At 51.5% G+C, this 27,889-nt stretch overlaps 1 protein-coding gene across 4 annotated transcripts; it reads left to right on the top strand.

Annotated features, from left to right (window-relative positions):
* Positions 1 to 52: 52 nt before the first annotated feature.
* CSNK2A2 (casein kinase 2 alpha 2) lies at positions 53 to 27,889 on the top strand. Of its 4 annotated transcripts, XM_080553168.1 has the most exons (12): positions 132 to 304; positions 487 to 598; positions 11,437 to 11,538; positions 12,442 to 12,492; positions 18,668 to 18,727; positions 20,896 to 20,979; positions 22,117 to 22,227; positions 22,443 to 22,544; positions 22,948 to 23,048; positions 23,747 to 23,895; positions 24,098 to 24,191; positions 27,449 to 27,889. In XM_080553168.1, the coding sequence occupies exons 1-11, from the start codon at positions 201 to 203 to the stop codon at positions 24,172 to 24,174; spliced, it is 1,053 nt and encodes a 350-aa protein (XP_080409294.1). In that variant the 5' UTR covers positions 132 to 200; the 3' UTR covers positions 24,175 to 24,191; positions 27,449 to 27,889. The 4 variants fall into 4 exon arrangements, with proteins under 4 accessions (XP_080409296.1, XP_080409295.1, XP_080409294.1 ...); XM_080553167.1 differs by lacking the exon at positions 27,449 to 27,889 and having other exon boundaries at positions 133 to 304; positions 24,098 to 25,629; XM_080553170.1 differs by lacking the exons at positions 18,668 to 18,727; positions 27,449 to 27,889 and having other exon boundaries at positions 53 to 304; positions 24,098 to 25,629.

Genomic DNA, 27,889 nt, shown 5'->3' with positions numbered 1-27,889 from the left:
CGGCACCGGGCCCCGGCCTCGGCCCCAGCTCCGCGCCCGCCGCCCCGGGGCCGGCCCCGCCCCGCCCGGCCCGGCCCCGCCGCCGCCCTCCCGCAGCCCCGCGCCCCGCCTCGCTGGCCCCGCGCCCCCCACCCCCCCCGCCCTTCCTCCTCCTCCTCCTCCTCCTCCTCCTCCTCCCGCAGCCGCCGCCCGGCGCCGCCATGCCCGGCCCGGCCGCCGGCAGCCGGGCGCGGGTGTACGCCGAGGTGAACAGCCTGAGGAGCCGCGAGTACTGGGACTACGAGGCGCACGTCCCGAGCTGGGGGTAAAGCGCCCCGCGGGGACCCCCCCCGGCCCCGCAGCCCCTCGGCCTGCAGGGCCTCTGCCCCCCGGGGGGGGTGGGGGGGGAGCGGGCGGGGGGAGAGGGGCGGCCCCTGCCCAGCCCCGGCGCCCCTCAGCCGCCTTCCTCTCCCCGTCCTTCCCCCTCTCTGTGCTTGGTGCCCGCAGCAATCAGGACGACTACCAGCTGGTGCGCAAGCTGGGCCGGGGGAAGTACAGCGAGGTCTTCGAGGCCATCAACATCACCAACAACGAGAGGGTCGTCGTGAAGATCCTCAAGGTGAGTGTCCCGGGTGGCTGCCGGGGCTGGGAGAGAGCTGGGTCGGCAGAGCCGAGGGCTGTGGGGTCCTGCCCTTCACCCCAAAACTCTTTTTTCTTTTTTTTTTTTTTCTCGTTGTGGGTGTTCAGGTGCTGGAGGGTGCGTTTGGAAACGGGTTTAGTGTCCCCCGTGCTGGAGGGATGTTCCGATGCCTTCGCCCCTGCTGTCTGGCATAGCTGGAGTCTGCTGTGGGCCGAGAGTTCCTCTGGAGGAGGAATGCTCGGGGCCCTGACATTTGAGCAGCGCTGCATGTGCTGCCTGCGTTTGGTAAATCGTATCTGGCAGTGTTTGTCTCAAACAGCCCAGAGACTGCCATGTCAACAGGAAGGCGAAGCTCGGAGGGGGAATCCTTCTGTTAACCTCCAGGCAGCTGGCATGCAACCTTCGCACGCTCAGGCCGCGGCCTCCTCAGAGAGAGGCCGGGGGGTGCTTGGAAAGCAGACAAAACTGTATGTTCTGTCCTTTAGAGGATCTGTTACATGGGAGAGAACTTCCCTGCAGACAGGCCAAAAATATTGTGAAAACCTGAAGAGACTAAAAAGGACTGTTGGATGTTTGGCAGCGTCAGTGGCGTGTTATTCTGGTGTGTTCGCCCTAGTGGGATCGGGATGCGGGGGCCTTCACGCAGAAGTAACGGGTTGTGGTTTGGGGTGGCTGGAGTGTGGGGTTACCTGTGTTTGTCACAGAAGCAGTGTGGTCAGAGAGCTGTGGTAACTGTCCTAGCAGCAAACTGTGTTTAAAAAAAAAAAACAAAAACAAACACAGAAACTAAAGGTTAGAGTTGAGGTGCTTTTGGTTTTGTCTTGGATGACACTTGTGGTTGTTAATTGTTGGACCAGCACCACCTGTCACTTGTTCCCCGAGAGCACGTGTCGATCTTCGAAGTGCAGGAGGCTCTGAGCTCAACCTGCCCTTGCAGCCACCAAGGCTGGCAGCTGCCTAGGACACATCTGCGCTGGGCTGAAGCCCGAAGACGTTTGCTAGGTCCACTCCGATGGCGCAGCTGGCTGGCTCACTTTGTGGCTTCCCCACTCGCTCGCTGTTCTGCTTCCTTGGGAACATCCTCGGCTTCGCGGGAAGCTTGTCATGGTCTGTCCAGCCACAGCTCTTAGGCAAGGAGCGATCTCCCATTTGCCTCTTGGGAGAGTTAATCGCATCCCTGCCTCAGCTGCGGTCAAGGTGGTGGCTTGGTGAGCTGCTAGGGACAGCCCTGGGGCTGAGCCTGGTGGCAACGCAGAGGAAGAAGGCTCACGTGTCCTTGCAGAGCTGAGTTCTCCTGGAATGCTGCTGGGGCTTCCCCCACCTTTGGATGCTTTATGTGGTTTTTGTTTTTGTTGTTGTTGTTCATTTGTTGTGTTTTTTTTAAGTAGGTCAAGCAACAATATGTGTTTTGAGAGAGAGAGTAGTCAGAGGTAGCCAGCACAGAGCTGAGTTTTATGGCAGGATGGCTTGTGGTTAGGCTGAGGAAACTGCACTTCTGCATGCTGCTCCGGAGCCCTTGATGGTCTCTTTGGGACTGCTGTGGTTTTCTGGGAGTCCAGGTCTCGGCCCACATAAAAAGGCACCATGAGGTAGAGAGACTGCAGGGAAGGTCTTCAGAAATCTTCCTCTTTACCTCTTACCAGCCTAAAGAGCCTCCCCTGGAGCAATGCTCCTCTCCCTGTGGCTGCCAAACTCATCTCTAGGGAGCCTGTAAGCGCTGAGCTGTGAGTCAGCCGGCAAGAGTCATCTCAGGGTGGCTGGGTGCTCCTTCTCCTTGGGGCCTCTACGTGTTGCCTTAAAGCCCTGTAAGCAAGGGACTAGGCTGGCCCAGATTTGACGTGGAGAGTGTTCCCACCAGTTCCCCTGGCTACCCCCGCTTGCATTAACATGCAGACAGCATTCCTGCGAGTAAGCAGGGAAAAGCAGAAAGTCCAGATAAATGAACACGAACTTTCTTCTCAGTGGAAAGTGGGTCAGTGAGAAGCGAGTTTCGGAGCACCATGTTGTATACATTATGAAAACCTGCAAAGTGTGGCAATAACATCACTCTGAACTGTGGAAAGTGCCTCTGGTTTCCTGTAGCTAGACTCAAACTTAATTGCAAATGTAATTACATGTATCTACAGTGGAGCCTTAGCAAATCAGCTGGGCGTCTCTGTTCCTTGTAATTCAGGCTGGGTTCTCTGAGGTGGGAAATGCAACCGAGTCCCCAGGTTTTTGTGCGGCAGTAGGGGTGGGACAAAAGGGCGGGACAGTTGCTGGCTGGTGGATGTGGCTGTTTAGCAGTCACTCCTTTCTGTTTAAGGTTCTTTGAGAGAACAATTTGTTATGCATTAGAGTGATTTTAATATCTGTGCCTCGTGAGGTGACTGGTACCTCTTCCCAGCCTTGCTCTTTGAAGGAGCTTATCCTTACCGAGCTTGAGTAAGCATGTAGCAAGTACTTCCTCTGACGTTTTTCTCCCCTTCTTTGGTGTTGTGGTACCTGAACATCTTGTACCCTCCTCCAGAGAGGTCAGGAAATTTTATCACTCTTTCTCAGATGCAGAACTGAGCCACAGAGATTTCCTGTGTGACTTCGGGCAAGTCCCTTAGCCTCAACAAAGCTGAGACTAGAGCATAGGTCCCAGTCTAGCGCTGGGTGAACAAGATAAACTGCTTTTCCTCTTCTGGAAGCTAAATGCCTCGTTTCTTCAAGTGCGCTGTGATGACTTAAGCAGTGGACAAGGTCAGGGAGGTAATGGCTCTGATAGGTATCACAGTGCCCCAGGCAGCTTGGTCTTGTATAAAGCATGTTTCCCAATTCCCTGGCATTGCCTTTCTGTTCTGCTACCCCAAGTACAGGTCCAGGCGTAATCCGGCAGGAAAATGGGTTGTGACCGTGCCATTGGTTGTGACCATGACGTGTCAGTGAAGGAGCGGAATTGAGATCGTGCAGGTGACTGTAACGTTAGTGTTATAAGGTCAAGTACCTTTCTTTGAAAATGCAATGCTCTTAGTGATGGCTTTTTTTTTTTTCTCCAGGAAAATTCTGCAGTCCTTTAAAAAAAAATGAACGGGTTGCTTCTCATTCCACTGCTGCTAGCTGTCAGGCTGCGCTGTGTAGGGCAGCAGCCACCAAGCGCTGGAGCAGGAGCTCTGGTTTACCCCACAGATACCCTCTGACAGCATCCTCCAAAAAGTTTTATATGTAGAAGCAAGGCAGAGGGTAACTCCTCAGCTTTTCAACCTATCCAGAGAGAAAAGATTCGGGGCGGGGGGGAAGCACCGTGGGGCTGAAGTCACCTTGGCATGCAGTGGAGTACTCAGCGCTGCACCTACCCCTCACCGTTGGTAGGGACATAGAGGCAGCTGTGTTCCTGCTGTCTGCAGCTGGTGTAGGAGGTTCCTGAGGGCTTTCTGCTCTGGCTCTCCGCAGTGCAGCTGTGGGTATGCTTCCTGCATGCTTAGGGGAGGGCCAGACCAGGAAGAGGGAATGTGTGAATGTGCCCTATGTGCTTTTGCATCTTGCTTAAATTTGATGCTAATGTTTGGCTTCCAGGATGAGGCCCGAGATTTCTTTGCATGTGCTAAGGAAGCTTAAAACATCTTTGTGTCCAGTGAGTTATGTGTTGTCTACATCCAGTGCGGGTACCCAAAGCACATCTCGACTCTTTCATATCTTAACCACGCAGATTTTTGGTGGACTGCTGAGGTCAGCCTCCAGCTGTTGTGCTGCCTCTGATGAACTCCCCATTTCAGTCATCTGAGGGATGCTCCAGAGTGCCTGCAGCCTCCTGTTCTCCTGCGCCTTACTCTTCTGGGGTAAAAAGCAGTGTTCCTAGGAGATGTGGACAGCATTGCGAGTTGCACTCTCGAAGCCAAAGATAACCTTTCCACTTGGCTGGTAACTTTTGTGGGTGACTCTTCATGGCAAGAACGCTGTAGTGAGTTACCCACAGCTGAACTGCAGTGTTCCTCACAGCCCCTTCTCTTGCACTGCTTATCACCCGCCTGAACGCCTGCCCAAGGTGGAGATTGTGGCATCCACATTGTCCGCTTCCTACGGGAGTCATCCTTCCTGCTTCATGCACGTGTGTGTCTACGTACAGTCTGTTTGCCTGTGGGGCGTTAAACCCACCACATAAAGAGACTTTTGTCTCCACGTATGGTCGCTGTCTGAGCAGGCAAAACAGGCCGAGGTTAAGAAGAGAGCGTAGTTGCAAGGAGAGGGAGCGGAGGTTCTGCAGCAGTGGTTAAATGGTCCCTTTCTCCTCTGGTGGCTTTTGTCCCTCTGTGCTGAGTCCATTAGCTGAAACTTTCAACCATGTACGCAGTTTCACAAGTGCATTCTTTCTTGTTTTTGTTTTTCCCCTCTTCCCCTTTCTGGGTTGTATGAACCCTCTAGAGCCGCTGCTCAGACGAGGGGCTGCAGCAAGGTCCTTTCAGAATTGAACTCAAATTATCACTGTAGTAGCTGGAGGATCGTTCAGGGGAAGGTAGCCCTGCGGCTCTGGTAATTTTTCTACTGTCTCTAAAAGCTTCAGAGCCCTCGTATATTGGTGTGCTCTGGGTGGAGGCTGAAATGAGTGGTGTGCAGTAGGGATTGCACAGGGAAATACGATAGGATGATGCTGGTCCCTCAGGGCTGGAGCTCTTGCCTGCATCACTGACCTTCCACCACCAAAGCCGTTCAATCCCTGCTCCTGGTAGCTATCTGCATCTCTTGCTTCTCCTGCCTTTGTACTCACTGAATCAGCTCTCCCCAGCCCACTTCCTCCTCTGTCAGTACTGAAGTGAGCCCTTTTGCAAGAGAGCAGCGTGCACAACTCTTCTGTTTCAAACACCAGTTGCCCACACGGAGCTTGGCACAGTCAGTAGCTGGAGTCCAGCCTTGTGCGGAGCTGGGACCAGCTGAAATTGTACCAACTGTCTCTCGGAAGCCTGGAGATGCAGCTGATGACTCTCACGGTTGCGTTTTGCCACAGGGAACTGGTGAGCTGCAAAACTGCAGCTCCTGTGAGGAGGAGGATGAGTTACAGCACCGTGTCTGTTTGCAGTGTCCTAGGGCAGAGCCCGAGTGAGTGCTTCTCATTCCTTGAAACGGTGGCAGTAGGGATCACGGCTTGATCCTTGTGTGTCTCCTCCTAGTTGACTGCATCAGTCTGGGTGCATGGAGGGCAGTCCTGCAGCCCCAGAAGGGCTGGTTCAGGGATGCGCTGTGGGGACAGGGAAGAAAGGCGCTGCCCCCAAAACTCTTGCTGGTATGCTTTACCTAACTTGAATTAAAAAGCAAAAGTGCTTCAGTAGTTTCAGCCTGGGGATTTTGTTGCTTGTGTGTTTGTTTTTGACTCCTGTAAAATTCAAGAGCAGCTTGGGATAGGAAAATGTGAATTCCTGTGATGGAATTTGTAAGGTGCAAAGATGGAATTTTGTGAGTTGTTTGCATCTTCCAAATATTAACACAAGTGGGCTCCTTGATTTTCGTAGCTCTTTTGAAGATAATTATTTGGTTTCCCATCTGACGTCTCACAAAATAAGCACTGCTTCTCTGAAGCCTATTTTCCTATTGAGCAATTGGCATCAGGCTTTATAGGCTGATTACGATGATCCTTTCAATAATACTTGCTAGAGACAAATAAGCTTGTGGTGCCAACTTTTAAACATTTAAAGCCTGTCGTAAGGATGCCGCTCAAGCCTTCTGCTGGTGTTTGTGTGTTGTTGAGATTTGCCTGTTCATTCACTGCAAGTATTGGGGTGCTTCTGAGCTATTTGGGTTTGGTGGGCAAAGAATAGACTTTTTATTATTATTGTGTGGTGGAATAAATGACTTGTTTTTCTTGGATTTGTATCTTTTGATTGCTGTTCTTTTTCAGAGCACCTGCTGGGTAAAACCCAGCACCTTCTGTGACTCCTTCAGAGCAGCATGTGTGCTCCTTAGCTGGCAGCACCCATGTACTGCAGCACTGCCTGCTTTCGGCTAATGGAAAGTTATTTTTATGCTTTGAATCGAACTTGGATTTCCTGCGTTTTCCTGGTCTCTGTTTTTCTTTTTCATTGTGAAATTTGGGATAAAAAATTTCTGTCTTTTGTTGAATTCAAGTGATGGGTTCCCAGGTTGTTGGGGATGGCTGGAACTGAAGAATCTGGCAGATGCATGCTCGCTTGCTTTAGAAACCAACCAAAAAAGATGGTTAACCAGGCAGACGTCTATTTGTTCAAGACAGGAAGTGATGGTTGCCGTCTTGTATTTAAAGGTTTATTTTAGCAAACAATGTTAATGCTCCCAGCTGGTGCTTGCTGCAGCTGGACTCCTTCCCTGCTTACAAGTCTGTGATCTCACAGTAAGTGACCCAGGATCTGACCTCTCAGACACAGAGAGGTGTTTTTTGTATCTACCTGTCTGCAAAGCAGCTGCTTACCCCATGCCATTTCTCGCCTCTGGCACGGGACGGCACCTCGTGATGCTGTCCGATCTCTTTGGGTGAAGGTGTTTGGGGTGGCACTGGCCCCTGTCGCGGTCTCTACTGCCCTGGCTGACTTTAAGCGGATGGAAGCGCCCTCGTGTGATCCGTTTGGCTGGTAGGGCAGGAAGCCTGCAGCAAAGCAGGACCGGCCGGGACAGTGAAGTGAGAACCGTTGGGTTCCGGGGAGACCACCCTCCTGGCTGGAGGTCAGCTCGGCCCTCTGCTCTGTGTGTTCGGTGCGTTGGACAGCCACGAGCTGGGCGTTTTGTCTCCACTGCCTGCAGCCATCTGAATTCTGGTTTGGCTAAGAAAAGAAGCAATTTTCTGGGAAACTGGAAAACTGGCTAGTGCTAGGCAGCCGTGTTGTTCTGAGGGTACTGCTGCAGTTGAAATGATTAAACCCCTCCCAGTGTAGACACGGTTAAACTGAGACATGTCTTTTAGCCTGGTTTCCTATGGAAACGAGCCTTACGCAATTCTGCTGTCTGTCAGCCTTTCTCCCCCTCCCCGCCAGCAGTTTTTGCACTGGTTGGCCAGTCTCAACCATATGCGACAGAAGTCTCCAAGCTGCCCAGTTTCTACGGCTTTCATGGAAATAGGTGCTTCGGAGGGACTCCGTGGGTGCCTGCCGGAGGGAAAGGCCACAGCGAGGGTTTGACTCATTCTGGCCGCTAGAGAATCCCAGCTCAGAAGAAAGCTTTGAAGTGCCTCTGCTGTGGGAACAGATGGAGTTGGAGTCGGCACCTTTCTAAAACGTTGCCTGACAAACACAGGCTGGCCAAACTCAGGAGTTAATCGTGCCTAGGTAGCTGCCTCGTTACTCTGTGGGAAACAGCCCTCCCAGGACAGAGCGGACTGAGCCACGTAGGAGACACAACCTGAAATGCCACTGTGCCTAGCCTCGAGTAATAAAATAGCCTTAAATCAGTACAGTTAAAATACTCTGGCTGCAACGGCTGGTGTCTTAGAAGCTATTCCTGCTGGGAGAGGCAGATGGTTGGAGGCCACAATAGCCTGTTAGTTCACATTTAATCCATGTGTGTTTGGAGTCAACACCCTTGGACAGACAGATCGGGTGGCTGTGAGTTGTAGCGACCCAGGCTTAATCCTGGTGCTCGGTGGCTGTGCTGCTGATCGCCTGTGATTTTGGCGGTACTGAGGCCGGGGCGAGCAGAGCTCCCGTGGCTGTGACCGGCTTGCCCTGGTCAGCCAGCCCGCAGCAGTGGCCGTGTGTTGGAGAGGTTTGCACCAAGGTGTTTGAGTTGCCAGGTGGGATAATGCAAGAGTCTAGGCTTGGAATCAGCTTTTGTGCAAAAACCGAGCTCCAGTAAAGTGTTCCTGGGAGGCAGACTGCGCTTAGAGCCGTGGCTGGAGTAGCGTGGCTTGGGCACAGCACGGCGTGTGGGTAGGTGATGGCATGCTGTTGGGTAGCCTTGGGAGGTGGAAGTTGTGGTACGGAGGCCAGTGATTGCCCCTGTTTTATCCTGCAGAACTGGGGAGATCCTTTATTCCCCCGCATTGTTCTCTGGGGGAAACTTCTGGGCAATAACTTTTCCTCTGAGATGACAGGTTTCAGCCCATGGCGTTTCTCCCTTCCGCATCCCTCTTTCCCTAGTGGCAGAAAGCCCCATCCTGAGCGTTGTCTGCAGCCAGGAGGAGCGCACTCACCGCAGCTGCAGAGCAGGCTGCAGTGAGCAGGGCTGCTCGGTCACTTGGGAGACCCTTTCCCAGGCCCATACCTGATGTGTTTTAGTTTAGCCATGTGCGGACAGCCTTGACCAAGCTCTGTGATGCTGTAATTTAGCAGGAAAATATGCAAGCAGTTCTTAACTCTCCCTCTTGCTGAAACAGTGTTTGCCAAAGTGTTGCCCCTTGGTGATGTTAGTGGTGCTGTTCTTGGTGACTATCTGCAGGCATTTCGTTAAAAAAAACTAACTTTCTTCTCTCCTTTTTTCCAACAGTCATTGGTGCTGTCTGCTCGTGTCTTTCAATAAGTGTGTTGCAGGGGAGTGGTGGGTAGATTTCTGCAGGGATCGTGCTGGGCATCCTTTTCCAGTCTTGAAAAATGTGGAAGCGCGTAGAATTGATGTGGTAGGGGCAGACCTCTTCTTCCCCAGTGGGGGTGGTGGTTGCTGTGGAAGGAGAAATGGAAATCTCTGAGGTGTATCCTCCCTACCTAGCTAGTGCAAAAGGCCCTTGAAATAGCTGCATTGCAAAGGAAATGGTCTTTCAGAGTGGCCTTTGGGTCCCCTCGGCTGTGTTCAGGCACTGTTTCAGCTCCCAGTCAGGTGCAAATGTCACAGCAGAGTGGCTCTGATGCGTGCAGGAATCTGTCGACAGCCTGGCAGTTCAGCGAGCTCATTGAGGACAGCAGTGGTTGAGCTCCCTCTTTGAAGGTCCCTAGAAAACAGCTTGTGTATGCATCTGCCTTGCTGGACGAACAGAGTAACTGAATTATGTCCTCTAATTCCATCTTGCCTTCTGGTAATATCGGTGGATGTGGGCGATGCAAGCGTGGTGTCCATCGCCATGCTGACGTCAATGAAATTAGTCCCTAATGAAGCATCTTCATCTCAGGTTCAGAACTGTAGCCCTCACCTCTGCTCATTTCCATTCCCTGCTCTGGCTCCTTCTCCATGTCCGTCTAACCTTATGCCAGCTCCAAGCGTGTCTTGGTATTGCCCCAAGCTGTTTTCTTGCCCCCTTCCCAGTGAAGCCTGCTGCTCATTGCTCCAGCTGTGGCGGACCTTGCTGCCGTTTTCCACAGTGGCTTTACAAGGTGCTGACGCTCCCTGTACCAGTATAGGTGTTATTTTTGGCACTTTGCTTAGGGCTGAGATTCTCACTCATATTTTGACTTGAAAGTCTAGCTCCTGCCTTTTAACTTGGAAGAGGAGGAGAGCAGGATTTGAGTCTGAAGCTACCTGGAGAGCCTAGAAAGACAGCATGTTTTATCACTTAGATAAATGACATGTTTTCTGACTATATGAAAACCTTTGGTTCCTTCTCCCGTTTGCATGTACGTTCCTTTGAGTGGCCTGAAGTCAGAGATGATGTAACGCGAGCGCGAGCTGCCACGTCGGTGCTCCGCAGCCCTTGTCAGAGCACGGAAGGCTGTGGCAGAGGCGAGGTGACAGGGAGCACAAGCTGTTGAGCTCTTGTGGCTCCTCATCCCTTGTGTAGAAAGTCGAAGCTGCTGACATGTGGTAACTTGTGTCATGTTGGTAAGGTGCTTCTTACCTCTTTGCTGCTCTCCATTACTTCCTTATCACAGACCGGACTGTACGCTGGATGGTGAATGTCTTAGAAAGCTAAATGACCGGGAAAGCATGTTTCCAGGAGCAAACCTCACAGGTAGTGTAAGAGGTTTACTGGTCCCTGTACGATGTCTCTGTAGCAGTACCAGAAGTGCAGCAGGAGCCGTCCCAGCTCTGCAGTGAAGGAAGACTGCTGGAGCCAGCAGTGGTATGCAACTGGTGATGCCCACACTGGTCACTAGCCAAGGCTTAAATAAAGTCTCACTTCATTGCTGCTGTAAGCTGCCCAGAGCTAAATTTGTCTTGGGAGTGTATGAGTTACAGAAATGATCGTTCCTTTTCATTACAATGAACCGCTGGATCAGCAGAGTGTAAAAGCTGATCCAACCTCCAGGCCCCTGCCTTGGGAGCAGCTGTTCTTTGTCACTCTGTGCAGGGCAATGTCCAGAGAAAGCTTACTTTACAGAGAGGATTCCTAGGACTGCATGGATTTGAAGAGGAGTCCAAAACTGTTTAAAATGTCTGCGTGCTTTAAAAATAATCGTGGTATACAGATGCGATGGCATGCCGTGCAGTTGGGTCTACTCTCTTAGGGTGGCTGTGAAACACTTGAACGTAGCTAAGTACAGCAGTGTCTGAGCTTACTAGAAATCATGGTGCTGAAGACTCTCAGGTTGTCGTTTTGCTGGATTCAAGTGCTTGTTGGGAAAAATGCCTTGGGAGCAAGAAGTAAAAACTGTTCTGTGCTGGTAAACAAAGCTGAGGTATGAGACCTTACCATGTTTGTCCGCTGGCTCTAAATGTATAACGTAGAATTAGTGTGCCAAGATTTCCACACAGCAGTCCAAGGTGCTTTTAACCACAGTTACTGGAGTCACAATTACGTTTGTCTAGAGTGGTTTGATTTTCTCTGGTGGCTGGAAAGCTTTCACTGAAGATAGACAAATCGTAGTTCGTTCAAAGTGTCTGTCCCCTCTTTGAAGCTAAAAATGTTCCCTTGTGAGGGTGGGAGCAGGGGAATAGGGGAGGTATTGGGATCTAGTCAAAATCAGCGGCAGAAATCACTGTTGATGTCTGAAAGGACTCTCACTTCTAATTGCTTTTGTCTATTTAAGCCAGTGAAGAAAAAGAAGATAAAACGAGAGGTGAAGATTCTGGAGAATCTGCGTGGTGGCACCAACATCATTAACCTGATTGACACTGTCAAGGATCCAGTGGTAGGTACTGGTGTGTTGCGGTGTGTGTGGTGGCCTTGCCTGGCTGGTCGTAGGCACGGCCCCGGGCATCCTTTGGGACATGGCTGGCGTGACTTCTGCTCCCGGCTGGGATGAGGCGTTCACTGTGCCTGTGCCTTTGCTTGACAGGGGCACCTGGCATCTACTTCATTAGGGTCTCCTGAGATGGGTCAGTTCGGATGAGTTAATGTTCCTCTCCGAGTTCCCAAGAGTCTTTTACACATCTGTGTCTCCTGTGAGTTTCCCACGGCTGATGGGGGAGAAGTCTTGTAGCCTTCCAAACCTGCTGTAAGAAAGCAGAAACTGTGCAGCCTTCCAGCTTCTGTCTGGCATCTGGAACATAAAGATTTTGCAGGGCAATTGGATATTAAGCACTTCTCATCTTTCTGATTGCTGTCCTGTCCGGTGACCAGAGGTCATATCCTTTGTCTGCACTGCCACAATCACCCCGTTCCCAGGAAGTTTTTTCTGACCAGCAGCTGACTGAGGTCTGTGACTACCAGCTCGCTGGCATGCAGGGAGAGGAAACGACACTGCTGTAGTGTTGGCAGTCCTGGCTGACCTTCCTGCCATGGGCTGCGAGGCTTTAGTGCCTGATGACACCTTTTCCCTCGTCCAGCAGATTTTCTCATAGCTGGAGTTGGGGGAGCAGTGCTGGCCGAAATGCTGGGTTGTCTTTTTGTGTGGGGTGCAAGTGGAGCTTCCCTGCCCCTGCCTGATGGACTGGGGCTGTGCTTCTCTTGATGTTCTGCTCCTGCCCCACTCTCTGCAGTAAGGGCTGAGCAGGAAGCCAAAGCTTTCCCAGGTCTCTTGGAGCCAAGAAAGGTCAAGAGGGCATTTTAAACCATGACACACACTCTCTCTCTCTCTCTTTCTCTCTCTCAGTCAAAGACCCCTGCTTTGGTGTTTGAGTACATCAATAACACAGATTTTAAGGTGAGTCTGCCTGCGTGTGGAGGGGGGAGGCCTCCTATTTCTGTTAAGATTGCTGTGTTCTTGGGCTGTCAGATACTTCTCGAGAGCTATGGGGAGAAATTTGGGTTTGTTCCTTATGTCAGCTTCACCTTCCTTCCTCCACATAAATGAGAGTCTTGTGGAGTTACTAAATAGGCTCTAAGTGAGAAGCAATAAAAACCTTGCGCGCTGAATGGCCTCCCAACTTTGAGGGTTAAGCCCAACAGGTTAGATCTTCTTACCTCCCTCTAAATTTACTAATCACCGTTGTGCTATCTATTCAGCCCAAATTAATACCCCTACCCAATAATGATGTTCTGTTTATGGCAGTCCAGTTGATGGAGCAGGTGATGCCGATTTGTGCTGGAATCCTTCAGACCTGGGGACCACAGGGTGGCTGAGGCTGGAGAGCAGGTTTCTCACTGCCAGTGAACCTGGTAGTAAGGGACTGAGCAGTCTTGAGAGCTCTTCTGCTTGTCCAAGGCTGCAGCATATGCTGGTTTCTGGGGAGCTTTGAGTGGTGTTACTCCTTTCCAAAGCTTGGGGTCCTTCCGTCTGAGTACAGCTACAACTGCATGTGCTGCTGAAACGCTTCCGGCTGGCAGAGGAGAGTTGATATGCAAAAGGGTTGTATGGTGATTAGCGACCACACCTATTTTAATGGTATCTTTGCTTCCCCCTTGTGAATCTTTATCCTAAGTTACTAAGTCAGCGGTGGAAAATTAATTGAGCAGTTACCATTAGAAAGCCAGGCATCACCCCTTCCTGCAGTTTTCAGGGATCTCTTCCATTTCGTATTATAGGACAGTGCTTTTTTCTTCCCGTCCATACAGGAGTGTTATGTAGATGTGCACCTTTTAGGATACGGCTTCAACAGATACACCGAACGCCTGGAGAAGGACTCCGGGTTGGTGTTGGCGGAGAGGACTGACCGCATGACCTGCCCCACAGGCCGTCTCCGCTGCAGCCCTGCGTGCTGCGAGGCAGCGTGTGTTGTTCTCATCCCCCGGAGTTTGTCTGGCAAGATTAATCCCACTGGGTGGGACACAGCGGGTAGCGAGGACTGCAGCCATTCTGGCAGCGGTGGTGTTAGTGCTATTCAATCTCATGCAGAGACCTACTAGTGAGGCTAGAATAATAGTAACTTGCAGGAGCGTCTGCCCTAACAGCTCTGGGCAGGGAGAAGAGTGTTACCTCCAAGTAAACAGCCATGAGAGGAGTTCTGTGTAACCTTTCAGGGCTAATTAAAGCAGGCTTGGTGTGTCTGGGCCTCATCGGCACCAGCTGGTCTGTTCCAGTGCTGTGTATGTTGTGAATGTACACCTTTCCTTCTCCTGGTGATCCAGGGACTCTTAATAAGGCTGATTGTGGAAATTTTCAACTTTATATTTGGAGCTTTTTTCTTTCTTAAACGTTTTAATATATGGCCTGAGGTGAAATAGATCACTGAGGCAGCAGCATGCCTTGCTGGAGGTTGCTTTGTGTATCCTGGTCAAAAAACGATCGCAGCATTCTCTGGTGTCTTTAGAGGGAAAATTTCTTGTCAAGGTTACCACCCAAAAACTGAAATGTGTTTGTGAAGTAGAGTGTTAGGTAGTAATTTGAGACTGGTGGCCAACAGGGTCTCTGACTGAACAACACAAGGCTTAGATTATGAGGTAGGCCAGCCTTCTCAGCTCTGCTGGGAGCTGTCGGAGGCTCTTCTGCAGCCACTAAAGCAACATTGATCTGTCCTCAGCAGAAGCAGCAGTGCTCATCATCTCTGGCTGTTGCATTACAAACAACTGGATGGTTTTGCGGCAGATCATTTCTGGGCTGCTAAGAAAAAGCCTCCCTCCTCGAGGAAGTCTGGATTCATAGTTGTACAAGTCCAAGAATGAAAGAATTGCTGCTTTCACCTGATGCTGGCTGGTACAAGGCAGGAATAACTTTGTCTTGGGAATGCAGGCATGCCCCCCAGGGCATGCAGTAATGCTGTTCATGTTCAGGGCTTATTTGTAACCCAAATTTCACCAGCCATGCATGGGGCATGTGGGTTATTCAAGCAACGTTTGCATGAGCTCCTCTGTTTGGGGAGGCTCTTAGGGCTGCAGTTAATTGGCAGATTGCAGAGCTGCTACTGTACACAGGTGCCTGTGGATATCTTCTGTACAGAGGCTCCCAAGCTGTGTCTTCCCGTGCTCTGAAGTGATGCCAAGCAGGAAGCAAACATAATAGATGAGACCACTTGCGTTAGAGGTCTTGGCTTGATATATATCTCTACACGTGAAGCAGCTAGAAAGCTCCCAGAGTCATTGTCCTCCTATTGTCCCTTCTGCTCTACAGTCCTGGTCTCCCCGGGCAGCCCGATTCTGCTGGAGTTAAGCGCCATGTGAGCTAAGCCTGGTGATAGGGGCCTCTTCTCTTTTTGGGGTGGCTGCTGGTGATCTGCCCGTCTCTGCTTTGACTTCTAGATTCATCAGTACAGATGAGTACCGTACATCTTGCTCAGAAATCACTGGCAGGGTCCATGAGGGGCTCCTGAGGCAATTCCCAGGGCAGCTTGTATACAGCAGGTGGTTGCCAAATGCCTTACGGGGTTACATTTTTCTCTGTCCTGTTGGAAATAGTTCTTCACAAGCTTGGATGCCTCCTTTTCAGTAGTCTCCTTTCTGGCAGTCGCTTTCCTTCAGAAAAATTATTTTATCTTTTGAATGTTAATTATTTCACCCTGTGCCCATTCAAAGGGCAGCTGTCACTGCATGCGCATGGAAATGGCTGATGGCTTTCCTCAGCTCTCTGTGCACAGGCAGGAGCTGCCCTTCTGTGGGGCTTCAGCCATGGCTATGGACGATTCTAGGCCATCAGTGCAAGACTGTATTCCAGCAGGTTTGGTTATTTTTAAATACATAAGATGTGTAAACAGAAGGCTTACGTGATACTTCCCTAGAATTGATTTATGTTATCTTAAATTACCTGGCTAGGTCCCTTCTAAACTTGACAGTTCTGCAGTCACAGGAATAACGTGCTTGGAGCTAGAATAAACGTACATCCTGCTGTGTGAGGAAGGCAGCTTGTGTATGTGGTTAGTGTTTCTCTTCAGACCTGTTGCGTTGTCATCTGTGAGCGTTCAAGCTACCGACGTTCATTTGCCTTAAATCATAGCTGTGCTGCAGAGCCATGCAGTCAAGCCAGTAGTCATCAGTAAAATTAAAGGACTTTCCCTAATTGGTTTCAAACCTGAAATGAAACACCTGTCCGTCAGCCAGCATGAGCTGTCATATACATTTTGTAGTCGATGAGCGTACCTGCCACTGCGCAGGCCGTGGCCCTTATTGCATCGAAGAGAGAAATCCCTCAGGAAGGAAAGGGGCAGAGCCGAGGCTCCGGGAGCAGTGCTGTGTTGTGTTTGCTATTTCATTCTTAAACGTTAGCAAGCTCGTGGCTGGAAGAAGAGGAGACGGGCAAAAAAGGCAAGCAATGAAAAGTTGCTTCAGGATGTTCAGCAGGTTGTGGGGACAGAGCTTTTGAGTCAGACCTTCCACTTGGCGTGCACTGGGTCAATTACAGATGCTGTGAGGAATTGCGTGTGTTTTATCAAAAGTTAGTATAAAAAATAGTTGCCCTGGGTAGGAGATGCAGAAATATGAAAGATTCTCTTCCCTTGTGTTGCTGCCAAAGCCAGGATGCCTTGGAAGCCTGCATTCCCAAGCAGCGTCTGTCTCCTCTGACCACTGCTCGGAGCCACCCCGTTGCTTTGCAGATGCTGCTTCCTGCAGATAGCCAGCCACGTTGCTTGCTCAACAGAGAAGAATAAGCGTGTAGCTCCTGTCCGCGTTGTGGAGAGGGGAAGCACATCAGTGCCTCCTCAGGTGCTAACAGAATTAGTTACGGTAGGTTCGTTCATTTGTGACAAAAAAAAAAAAAATCACAAAAAGCTGAGGAGGTTTGGAGGCTACCACAGGGCGCGTTCGGCCTTTCCTCGTGTTCTGTGTGGAGAAGGCAGAGCAGCCCAGGTCTCCGAGGCCTCCTGCCGTCCTGAGCGCTGGCAAGTGGGGTGAGCACATCTCTCAGCAGGGTCTGAGGCCGTGATACCTGTGGCGATGTTTCTGATAATTGTTCCTGAGGAGCCAGCTGAAAGAGCAGAGCTCGGGATGTGTCTGTAAAAGAAGTGTCTGCTCTCCTGCGGGAGGCTGAGCGAAGGGGATTCAGAGCCTGCTGTCAAAGCCTTCTTAGGGCAGTGAGGCTGAGCGTGCACGGGCAGGGGCTCTCCTGAAGTAAGTGCAGCTTGGGCACTGCTAGCTGCACCGCCAGCCTTGGCACAGCGAGAGGGTCAGAGGCGCTGGTTTTGCAGGCAGCTCTTCTGGGGTGTCTGTTGAAAGCTGCTTGTTCAATGGCTGCCTCTGCTTTGGGCTGTGAGTTGGAGAACCAACAGCACTGTGGTCCTGGGAAGAAAGGCAGCAGTGACCTCTTCCCTATCCCTTCCCTGCCCACACGGGCAGCAAGGGGCAGAAGAACCAGGATACAGGGAAAAGGAGACCCAGCCTTTGGGCTGCGTGAAGAGGGAGGCTGCCCCCAGCAGCCTTCCCCAGATGCATTGATCTTGCCAGGCGAGGTTGAGCAGGGCGGTGATTCCCAGAAAGACGTGGGGTTTAGGCACCTCTGTTGCCTGTAGTGTTTCTTACTTAAGCAAGCCAATTAAACTCTTGAAAGGGCTCAGCTGTTCTCTGCTGCCAGGGCTTGGCCCTGGGACATGCATTACAGAGCCCTGTGCAGCCAAGTCAGGAAATCTATCCCTGCTGTAGCTTGTGGCTATGTTGGTTTTGCTCCCTGCTCACTTGTCTGCTTGACTGGGTTGCTCCAAAGCGTTAGGATTATCCCAGCTCATGAGAATAAAACACAGCTTGCATCCTGGAGGCCATTTAAGCTCTTCGTGTGTAAGTGACACTTGTATGTTACCAAATGACTTCTCAGAGCTGTACTGGGGGTGGTGGGGCTGTTTGGATCTAGCCTTTAAGCATGGCAGGATCATGAGGATCTAAGAGGATCTCGCCTTGGGCCTGGAGAGGATCCAGGGCCAGAACTTCTTTCTTGGAATGTGAATTTCAATCCCTTGCTATGGTATTTTTCCCGGAGATGCCAGCGGTGCCCTTGATGAGCAGTCGACCCCAATGCTGATGCAGCCGGTGGTTTAACTGGGCTGTGAGATGATCCTTACTTGTTAGAAAGGACAGAGGGGTCTGGTCCTGCTGTGGGTGTCTCATGCATGTCCTTCCTGGCCCAGCTCGCCTCTCGCTGCCCTGATGTCTCACCTTGCTTTTGCTGGACGACAGCACGGCCCGATGGTGCCAAGCTGGCACAGCTGCCGATGTCAGATACAGAGCAAAAGGCAAATATCGGGATAGTCGTGACCTGGCATGGGAGCAGCAGGATAAGGTGTTTAGTGACTGTGCTGGTGGTATGGTTGAGTTTGAAGTGCAGCCTGGATCTTTGTCACTTCCCCAGAGGTAATGAGGGCAGCAGAAGGATGCAGAAGAGAGGAGGGTGGTGAATGTGTGCTGGCAACAAGCACTTCATTGAGACTCTGCTGTGCTCTACTTGCTCCCACAAGCTTTTCTGTGCTGTTGAGTTGCATTCCCCTTTGTCTTGGGAGGGAGGGGAGCCTCCTCTGCTCCGAGGCCCTCTACCCCTCGTGCTTCCCAGCCCCGTGCTGCGTTAGGTGAATATTTTCCTCTCCCCGCCCCACTCTGAGCACTTGGAAGGCTTGCCCATGTGTTCCCTGTCTGCCTGCTCTGAATGTTACCGATGTCAAGTCATCATGATGACATTGCATGTGAACAGGATCATCTGTGCCAGCTGCAGCGTGTTCCGAAGGCCTTGCTGTCTCCTCCCTGGACAGACAGCTTGACTGTCTGCTGCTGGAAAAAAGTCATGACAGGTCTGAATGATCCCAGTGGCTTTTCACGGGAGCTCTTGCTTCCTTTCTGGATTTCCTAGTGCATAGCCCTGGCAGATCTGAACCCAGGGCAGCCCTTAGGAGTGACAGTGTTCACAGGGGGACCTGGAGTAGGGTTATTGATGCTTGGTGGCAGGTGGGGTGCAGGAAATGAAACTAATTCAAATCTAGAGTATTTATTTTTGTTTCTCTTTTTTTTCTCCCTCCCCAAATCTATTTCAGCAACTGTACCAGATCCTGACAGACTTTGATATTCGGTTTTATATGTATGAGCTGCTGAAGGTGAGTGGCATTGCATACGGCAGTCTGGACGTGGAGGCTAGGAATGAGAGAGGCAGTAGCTGGGTTACTGGGGTAGTGCTATTAAGCAGTTACTTCTCTCGTATCCAATGCAGAATCCATGTTTCATAACCAGAGAAGGCTTAGGAAATGATCTGATTGCCTGGCATGTTGCTGTCAGGCATTATAGCCAAACTGGGGACCGTCAGTCACCTCTGAACAATCTGATTCTCTGGGGCCTGTGCCTTCCCTGTGAAGTGTTTATGATTGCTAGCGGCCGGGTAGGGCTGTGCTTTTCTCCCTATGTCTCTAGCACCGAGCAGGCTGCTGTGAGGACAACCCACTCCTTCTCAGCCAGACCATGTACAAGCACTGAGAGGCATTTGCAGGGATGAGGAACTGGGGACTCTTTAGAACCACAGAGAGACCAGAATAGAGGCATTGCCTGCTCCAGGCTTTCTTCTGCTGCAGTATTTAAATGCAGCCCCAGAAGGTGCCTTCTGCCCACTTGGTCTTCCATGACCCTGTGTCTCAGGGTAAGGGACGTGGAGCATTTGAAGAACACATTGGCAAGGTCAGTGCCTTGCAGGCACTGAATGTGGTCTTGGGAATGAGGTTTCTGGTTGTGCTGGCATTGCTATAACACCGGTATTTTCGTTTGAAACCTGCTGGCCAAAGCCATCGCTGTCTCTTTGCAGAAGGATGAGGAGCGCCCTAAATACCTCCTCTTACCTAACCTGCGCCTCCCCGTGGAAGTGCTCACAGAGCCCCACGGCAGATCGGTGCGACGTGCTGCACAGCCTCTCTGCAGTGGCTGGCTACAGGACCTGGGTGGCGGCAGGGCATTAGGGAGATATGTTAGGCTGGGTTTCAGCTAACCCCGGGGCTGGGCTGTGCTGACCTGCTGGAGCAGCAGCTTGTCCATATCAGGTCTCAGCAGGGTCTTGGGACTCCTTGGCTGGCACTTTGCAGCTTCACTGCCCCTGGAGATGAGTGGGAGGAGATGAGGAAAGCCCGTTGTGCTTCAGGACTTGGTGACTGCAGGAGATGACCTGAAAGAGATCTACTGATCACAAGGGAGGTTTTCTTCTCTGCACCCCCAAGCTTGCTCCACCTGTCTGCAAGGGAAAGACCTTCCTGCTGAAGGCTGGGGGGAGCCCAAGTTCATCAGGATTAGGTTGGAAGGGTTGATAAGGATTAGATGATCCAGCCTTGGGACAAGCAAGATACCAAACTGCTTCATCTCTGGAAGCGGTTTGCCCAACCTGTTGAAGATCTCCAGCACTGCAGATTGCATGACCACCATTTGCTGTAACTCTGCTGTTGGTTGTGAGTCCCTGTGACATTGCGGGGATCATTCCCTGCAGCCTTGCTGTGATAGAAGCTGTTGCCTCCTGTGCTTCCCGCTGCAGCAGGGACCCGAGGGCAATGTTACTTGCCTGGCACTGATGTCTTGCATATTGAATGACTGCAGACTGTGCCCTCCTTCTGTGCCACTGGAGGTCTCGGTGCATCTGCTAGATGTTGATGGATGGGTCTCCCTTCCCCTTGAAGCTGAGAAAACACTCTCACCTCCTTGCTCAGGGGAACAGCTGCATGGGGGGAGTGAGTGGTGCAAGGTCACAGAGCTGAAGAGCTTCTGCGGGTTCCTGCCTCCAGGCTTGAAGCAGTGTCACTCTTCCTTGCGTGCTATCACCTGCCTTTTGTAAGCACAGCTTTGGCTTAAATGAGCAGACATGACTTTCTAGCTTAAGTGTGTTTTGGAACACCAATGAAAGCCTTCACTGGAAGGCCATAAGACTGTATATACATATGAATTGTCCCCTTTTGGGGAAAAGAGCTCTTCTTTTGTGACCCAGGAAGTGTGGGGCTGCCCAGGTTGGAGCACTGGGCCTGCTTCCAGGTGGGATGCCTTTCTGTATCACGTACTCCCAAAACCCTACAAGGAACACAGGTCCAGGACCTGTGACTGCTGTAGGACAGGAAATCAATACCATCTTGTTGCCAGTTTGCCACGTGCAGAGTAAGAGCTGAAAATGCTAGTTCCTTGTGCCAGGGCTGCAGCACTTCCTCGTGGACAGGGCACTCTTGCTGCTAGCTGAGAATTGTGTTATATTGTTAATGCTGTGCTGTGGTTACGGTGATGTCTAACATATGTGTATGTCTGCCAGGCCCTGGATTACTGTCATAGCATGGGGATCATGCACAGGGATGTCAAACCCCACAACGTCATGATAGACCACCAACAGAAAAAGGTACGATGGCACCAGGGCTTACAAGCAGGGTTTTTCCAGGCAAGCTTGAAACTCTGCCATCTCTGTACCCAGAGCCAGGGCAGCTGTACTTACCCCTTCAACCTTTCTCTGTCTGCTCCCCTCCACTTGCATCCACATCAGAGGAGCACCACAGTGAGAGTCCCTGGCTCAGAGGTTGCTCTCCTCCCCAAGTTAACCACGCTGGATGTCTTTGCTGAGGAGAACAGATCTGCTGTTAGTCTCCACCTGGGGAGGTGTGGTGGTGGTGGGGTGCAGAGACCTTAGGCAGGAGATGTGCACCCTTGTTTGAAATACACATGGATAGTCTCACCCAGTGAGCATAAGCTCCTTTTGTAGTACAGCCTGCCTCCCCTGCAGTGGCTTCCTCTCTTTTGGGACATGCTGGTTAGATCAAAGGGAATGTTTGCACCAAGCTTACTGCCATGGAAATGGGCAGCAAAGGGAGCCTGCCCTCCCTGTTGTGGTACTCGAACCTCTTCAGGTGATGCGTGTACCTGCCTCCTAAGGGACCTGGGATTTGCAGCAGCAAATGAGTTACTGCTCTACAGGCCCCTCCATGTGAATCAGCAGCGGTTGTACAGGCAAGGCAGCATTTATAAGGAAGGGGGAAGCTCTTACTAGGTCCGTTGTCCTTCAGTAACACGGCTGGTCCTCCATCCCTGCGGCCACAGAAGAGACAGTCTGCCTTGCAAGATGTGGTGGGCTGTCTCCTGCCTCCTTTCCTGCTCCCAGCCCCCAGTTAAAACTGACACTGCCTCTGGCCCAGCCCCTCTAAACAGCAGGATAAAATAGCTGGTATTTGCCTGTCCCCTAGTACGCACCATTATGCCCGCTGTGGCTGATGGCACTGGTAAGGAGCCAGTCACCCAGCAGTGATGGTCTTTTTGGAGCTGGGAGGCAGAGAAGCTCGCTAAGCTGGAGTCTGCTCTGCCAGCACAGCATGGTGACAAGGGGAAGGAGGAGCACTGCTGAGAGCATCTCGTGTCCTCAGAGCACCTCCCTGCTTCCCGGCCTACATGTTTGCTTCATGGGACCGAGAGGCTTTGGCAGACACGGCTTTGCCTAGCTTGCTCGTGCTGAGGCTCCTGACTCTGTGTCTCTTTATCGCATGTTCAGCTGCGGCTCATAGACTGGGGTCTGGCAGAATTCTACCATCCAGCTCAGGAATACAATGTCCGCGTGGCCTCTAGGTACTTCAAAGGACCGGAGCTCCTTGTGGACTACCAAGTAAGAGTCTGCCTCCTCCTTGCAAACTGGTGATACTGTTTGCGGTTGCACTTCAGCCACCTTTGGGTTGTCTGGTTTTGCCTGTCAGGGCATTGCCGGGATTGGAAAGAGGCTTGCTGTGAAGTGAAAAGGCTGAGGTGGTCTGCTGCTCTTGGGGAACCATGCCAAGGTGAGCATACCTTTCTTTTCTGATGGCCTCTCCCTTTTCCCCTCAGATGTATGACTACAGTTTAGACATGTGGAGTTTAGGCTGTATGCTGGCAAGCATGATCTTCCGAAAGGAGCCTTTCTTCCATGGACAGGACAATTATGACCAGGTAAGGACTTTGATACCTGGCTTATCTAGTGCGACAGGTGTCACCAGTTCATCTGCATGTGTATGGTGGGGAGGTGCTGGGGATGGGACCACCAGGCTGGGAGGATGTTGCTATGTGCTTAGTTGAGCCATCTGGGCTTACACATGACTGCCTTGTGTAGGAGATTGTTTCATGCGCATGTTTCAAAAATGAGGTTCAAGGGAGATATTCCTTCCTTCTGGGAAGTTTCCAGAAGAAGAGCTCTTGCATTTGGGCAGCTCCCCGCTGTAAGACAGTACCCAGTCCTGTCTGTAGACATCAAACCAGAAAGGAGCCACAGGTTCAGTAGTAACTGCTCCAGCAGAATCTGCTCCTTCTTCCACGCCTGCTCTTCTGCTCTCTTTCAACTTGCCTTTTGTTCCAGCTGGTTCGCATCGCAAAGGTCCTGGGCACAGATGAACTGTATGGGTATCTCAAGAAGTACCACATAGAACTGGACCCGCACTTCAATGATATCCTGGGCCAGTAAGTGGAGAAGTAAAATGCAGCTTTTTCTTTTTTTTTTTTTTTTATGTCATAAAACAGAGAGGGTGATGAACTGAATGTCCATCCTCTGAAGGACTCTCAGCCAAGGTCTGCTTTGATCTTCTGGATCCCAGTGTTGCTTTCAGGCCTCCCAGCAGGTCGTTGAAATACAGGCTCTTTCCTTTTGCCTCTCCCCTGATCCACGAGTTTTCCCATGCTTCTTCCCTTTCTTGTTTGTTGACGTCCTAGAAATGGAGATGTAAACACTGGAGTTGAGTGTGGGCTGAGGGGTTCAAAATCTCCCAGCTGAGGTTTTCTAAAAGGACTGGAGCTGGATGGGATAGTGAAGACAGCCCTGTGTGAGTGAGGCAGGCTGGCAAGCCAGCGCACTTCTGGTCCCAAGGGTGTCACCCTGCCTGCTGTATGTTGGTGTGTAGTCTCTGCAGACAGAAGATACTGCAGTATTGCGCCCTTCCCAGCTTACTGTTTCCCAGACGTTGGACATCCACACAATCCTGTGCCTAAATGAGAGGGCTTTCTCCCTTTGGCAAGTGCTGAGTGGTAGCTTGTGCAAGGGAGCGCTGAAGGCAGTGTCTGTTGCAGCTGTTTCTTCCCAGAAGTGGAGATTGATTTCCCTGGGAGCCCTCAGTACTGCTGTGCTGGTCAGAGCTGGGCAGTGACAACAGGTCCCTTTGCAGGCATTCCCGGAAGCGCTGGGAGAACTTCATCCACAGTGAGAACAGACACCTGGTCAGCCCTGAAGTCCTAGACCTCCTGGACAAGCTCCTGCGATACGACCATCAACAGAGGCTGACTGCCAAGGAGGCGATGGAACACCCCTATTTCTGTGAGTCTGCGGAGAAGCTGGGGCCAGCTGGGCTGGAGAGAGGGTCTTGTGTTGGGGAGGAAGTTTCGTCTCCCCACTCAGCAAAAGCCTTGGCAGGTCTGTGGGGTTTTAAAGGCAGTTTCTCTGGAAGGGTTTGCCAGGGTGGAGCTTCCGCTTTATTAAATGCCGTTTCCTCTTCCTGCCTGGTCTGTGTCTCCTGCAGATCCAGTGGTGAAGGAGCAGTCCCAGCCCAGTTCAGAAAACGCTGTGCTCTCCAGTGGCCTGACAACAGCACGATGAAGACTGGAAAACGACGGGTAATTCAAGATGTTTACAAATAAAAGCAAAACCTTCGGTCACACAGTGAAGGGAAATGAACCAAGGACCCCCCCCCCTTTCCCTCCCCTTTATACTCGGCAGAAATCTAACCTTGGGGGGGGAGTCATAAACCTCAGTTCCTCTCTGGTGGTTGTGGTTAATGTAACTCTAACCCTGTGGTACCAAAGCCCTGGGCAAATGGTCTTGCAAGAGTTAAACATGTAGTGATATCCCCAGGGCTCAACATGACTGATTCTGGTTCACATCTCTATGGATCCTTCTCTTCCTTCTCAGTCCGGTCTTTCCCACCATGCTGGTGGGGACAAATTGGCCATTCCACCATCAGCCCTTAGCATGCCTCTTTCTAAACATGCCTTTCTGACTTGTAGACTCTGGGTGAACCAAATTCAGGCTGGGGGTCAGCAGGTGCAACTCTGCTTTGAGGTCCAAGTCCTACTGCTCACTCTGGGCTTGAATTTGGCCCTTGAATTCCAGTTTTAATTGCAAATGCCAGGGAGTTAGGGGGAGAGGGGAGGTTTAACAAAAAAAAAACAACAACCCACAAACCCAGCAGCATCTCAGGATTGTCTGGAACATTAAAGCTAAGGCACTGAGCTGAGTTGCTGGGGAGAGGTGAGATCCCCCCTCCAGGTGTGTTTGACAAAGGCTCACTCTGAAAAGAAACTAATAGACCTGCTTTGGAAACTTGTGAATGTGAGGGCTGCTTTTGTGACAGAAGAGGGGAGGGATTATCCAGACTTTCCCACTGAGCTCAGGAAAGTCAGAACTCCCAAGACTTCTTGTGATAGGTGTGCAACCACGTGTACCTCATGACGTGGCTCCCATGAGAATTCGTGCCAGACGCAGACTTGTGCCAGAGCACAGCTCTGGCATGGTTCAATCCGGCACCGCAGGACGGAGAAGCAGAATGGAGGCCTGGGAGGAGAGCACAGGGAGGGGAAGGATCGGCAGACAGCGGCGTGGTCTGCTGGGGGAGAGGGCTGTGCAGCTCCTGGTCCGGGACTTGGGATCCCACATAGTGTTTTAACAAAGTCAGCCACTTGTTGAATTCTGGGGTGCCGATTCTGTTGCGGGGGGTGGGGGGTTCGTCTTGCGGGTTCTTTCATCAGATCCCTCGATGGCTTTATAGCCCCACGATTCACAGTTGCCTCCTCTACTTGTTCTGTGTGTAATTTCATCAAGTGGTTCTGGTGATGCTCAAACCTAGAAGCTGGAGATAGTGTTTTCCCACCAGCACCTAAACACAGAATTTCCTTCTGCGGCATTGTTGAAATAGTTAATTTTTTATAAGGTTGCAATGTTTCTATTTGAAACATCTGTTTACATTCCATATTCCAATAAAGTTCTATTGACATCGATAGCAGGTCAATCCATTTGTATAATTCACTGAAACCAATAAATATCTATACGTCTGAACGTCTGCTGTCTCAAATCTGTGGGATAGCCAGAAAGAGAAAGAGTTCGGGTTGGCTTTTTCTACCCCGCCTCTTCTGAATATTTTGGGATCTCTTTAGTTATTGGTTGCAGTCTTTCATGCCATCAGCCGTGAGAGTTTCGCTGTCCTCTGTGGGGCTGCAGGGCAGGCGTGAGGTGTCGGTGCATCGTGGGAGGCAGCGCTTGTGGTACGTGGGACTCGAACAGCCAGAGCCCAGGTGCTGGTCTCAGACTGTCACAGACGTGTAATATGTCACTGATGTGTGGCTGGAAGCCGTGGATTCGCCATGCGTGTACCCACATGCTTATCTCCTCGCAGCCCAGGTGGATGTCTTTCTCTGAAGGTGTGCTCCTACCCCAGGAAGTGACAAGTGCATGAGCTCCATTATCGGTGGCCAGGCTGAGGAGCTGTCTGACGTTGGTGATGCTGCCATGCTGCGGGGCCATCACTAACCTGAACTCTCCTGCAGATGCTGCTTAAGTCTTCAGCAAGTGTTCCCAGCCCTCTGACCTTCCCTCTGCCCTGCCTCCGGGCTGCCTGACCTGAGGGACATTGAGTTCTCTCGTGTTCTTAAGCTCTGCTATCACCAGTAGGGGCGGTTTCGGGATTTTAACATCAGATTCAGAACTGCTTTTAAATAAGTATTGAATTGGAAGTCAGGAGTGGACATTTCTCATAGTCTACCCAAGCTGCTGTGCTCCAGAGTTGCCTGTCTTCTAGCTCTCAGGTGTTGGCCAAGGCAGAAGAGGCATGAAGAAGAAGACAGTTCCTTGGAGGAAGCTCCATAGGTGAAAGATGTTAATGGTTACATATGATGCTTGACAGTGTCCAAACCTGATGGAGAAGTTCCAAGGTGATGCTTCAGGAAGCAGCAGTTCTGTCCCTCCGAACTATGGACAGAAATGCTTTCTGGGAACATTCAAGCAGAGGAAAAGAGATGACCTGCCTAGCAGGGAGGTCTGAAACAGATAGATGTCTTTCCCTGGTTGCATTGACCAGAGAGGCAACAACAACCTGCCCTCCTCCCTATGTCCCTACACTGGTTTTAGGGCATGAAAAGCTGTGACCCGTTCCTCCAGAGGGAAATAAGTGGTTTTAGCCTATGGAGCCTCCCGACTACCACTCCTGTGATGGTGCGTACACTTGGCTGCAGCTCAGGCTGGTTCCTCTGTGCTCATCAGCTCTTCTTTCCTCTGGATCTTACCAGAGTGTGGCCCTGCCTGTAGGGACAGCCAGGAGCTGAAAGAGTTGATGTCTCATCCCTAGGAAGGGAGGAGTCCGGGTAACACGCAGCCTTGTACCCTTTCTCCTGCATCTGGCTACTGCTGCCACGCTGTGCAGGAGAGCCCTGGTGTGTCCTGGCCTTTCAGCTGGCATGGCCCTAGGTTTCTGGCAGAGGTGGTGCCTCTTGCAGTGGTGTTACACAACGGAGGCCATTAGCAGGGCTAGAGGTGTTTGAGGCAGCAGAGGGAGACACTGCAGGAGGTTGGGGAGAGAAAAAAAAAAATGAACTTGTGTCTGGCTGCCTGTGAAAGCACTGCTTTGCTGGACTGCAGCTCTCCCTTGCCTTGCTCAGCCCTGCTCACCCTGCCGCCTGTTCTAAAGCAGGCTGAGGTCCCTGCTGTCCCCGTGTCCTGGGGGTCAGTGGATCGGATGGCTCGGCCTGGCTGGGAGCGGTGTGGCATGGCATGACGTGTGGCAGTACACCTGCCCATCTCCTCGCCACCAGGGCCAGAGGAGCTTTTTGTTGTGCAGGTAGCATCCTGCAACACTCACTTCCCTCCTCCTGTCTCTCCCCAGGTCCGGTGCTGTTGCTCCCAATTTTCCATAAGCAGAATGAGAACCGTTACCGGCGCGCGTAGAGTGACGGCGGGCAGACTGTGCAGCCCGGGCAGGGCTGAGTGGGGCAGCGTGCCTGGCTGGATGGCACTCACCTTCTTATGAACACGGCCCTTCTGTCCAAGCGTAAAAGGTTCTTCTGCCTTTGGTTCCCTGTTGATCTCCTGACCCAGAAAGCACGGAAACGTGAAGGTTGTGCAAAGCGGTTGTTGGTTAGTCGTTCCTTCCTCCACCTCCACTCTCCCGGCTGTTCCCCCTCCCAGCCTCTGACGGACTGTGGTTAGCCAGCTTGCCCCAGGCTCTGCCAAGGTCTGGGGGTGGCAGGGGATGTATCATCGTGATGGACGGTTCTATATTATAATTGAAAGAATTCTATATTGTTGAATAAAAGTTTTAAAAGAA

Source organism: Anser brachyrhynchus (genome assembly GCF_964034855.1).
Source record: "Anser brachyrhynchus genome assembly, chromosome: 12".
NCBI lineage: Eukaryota > Metazoa > Chordata > Aves > Anseriformes > Anatidae > Anser > Anser brachyrhynchus.
This window is presented reverse-complemented; position numbering and strand designations above follow the sequence as displayed.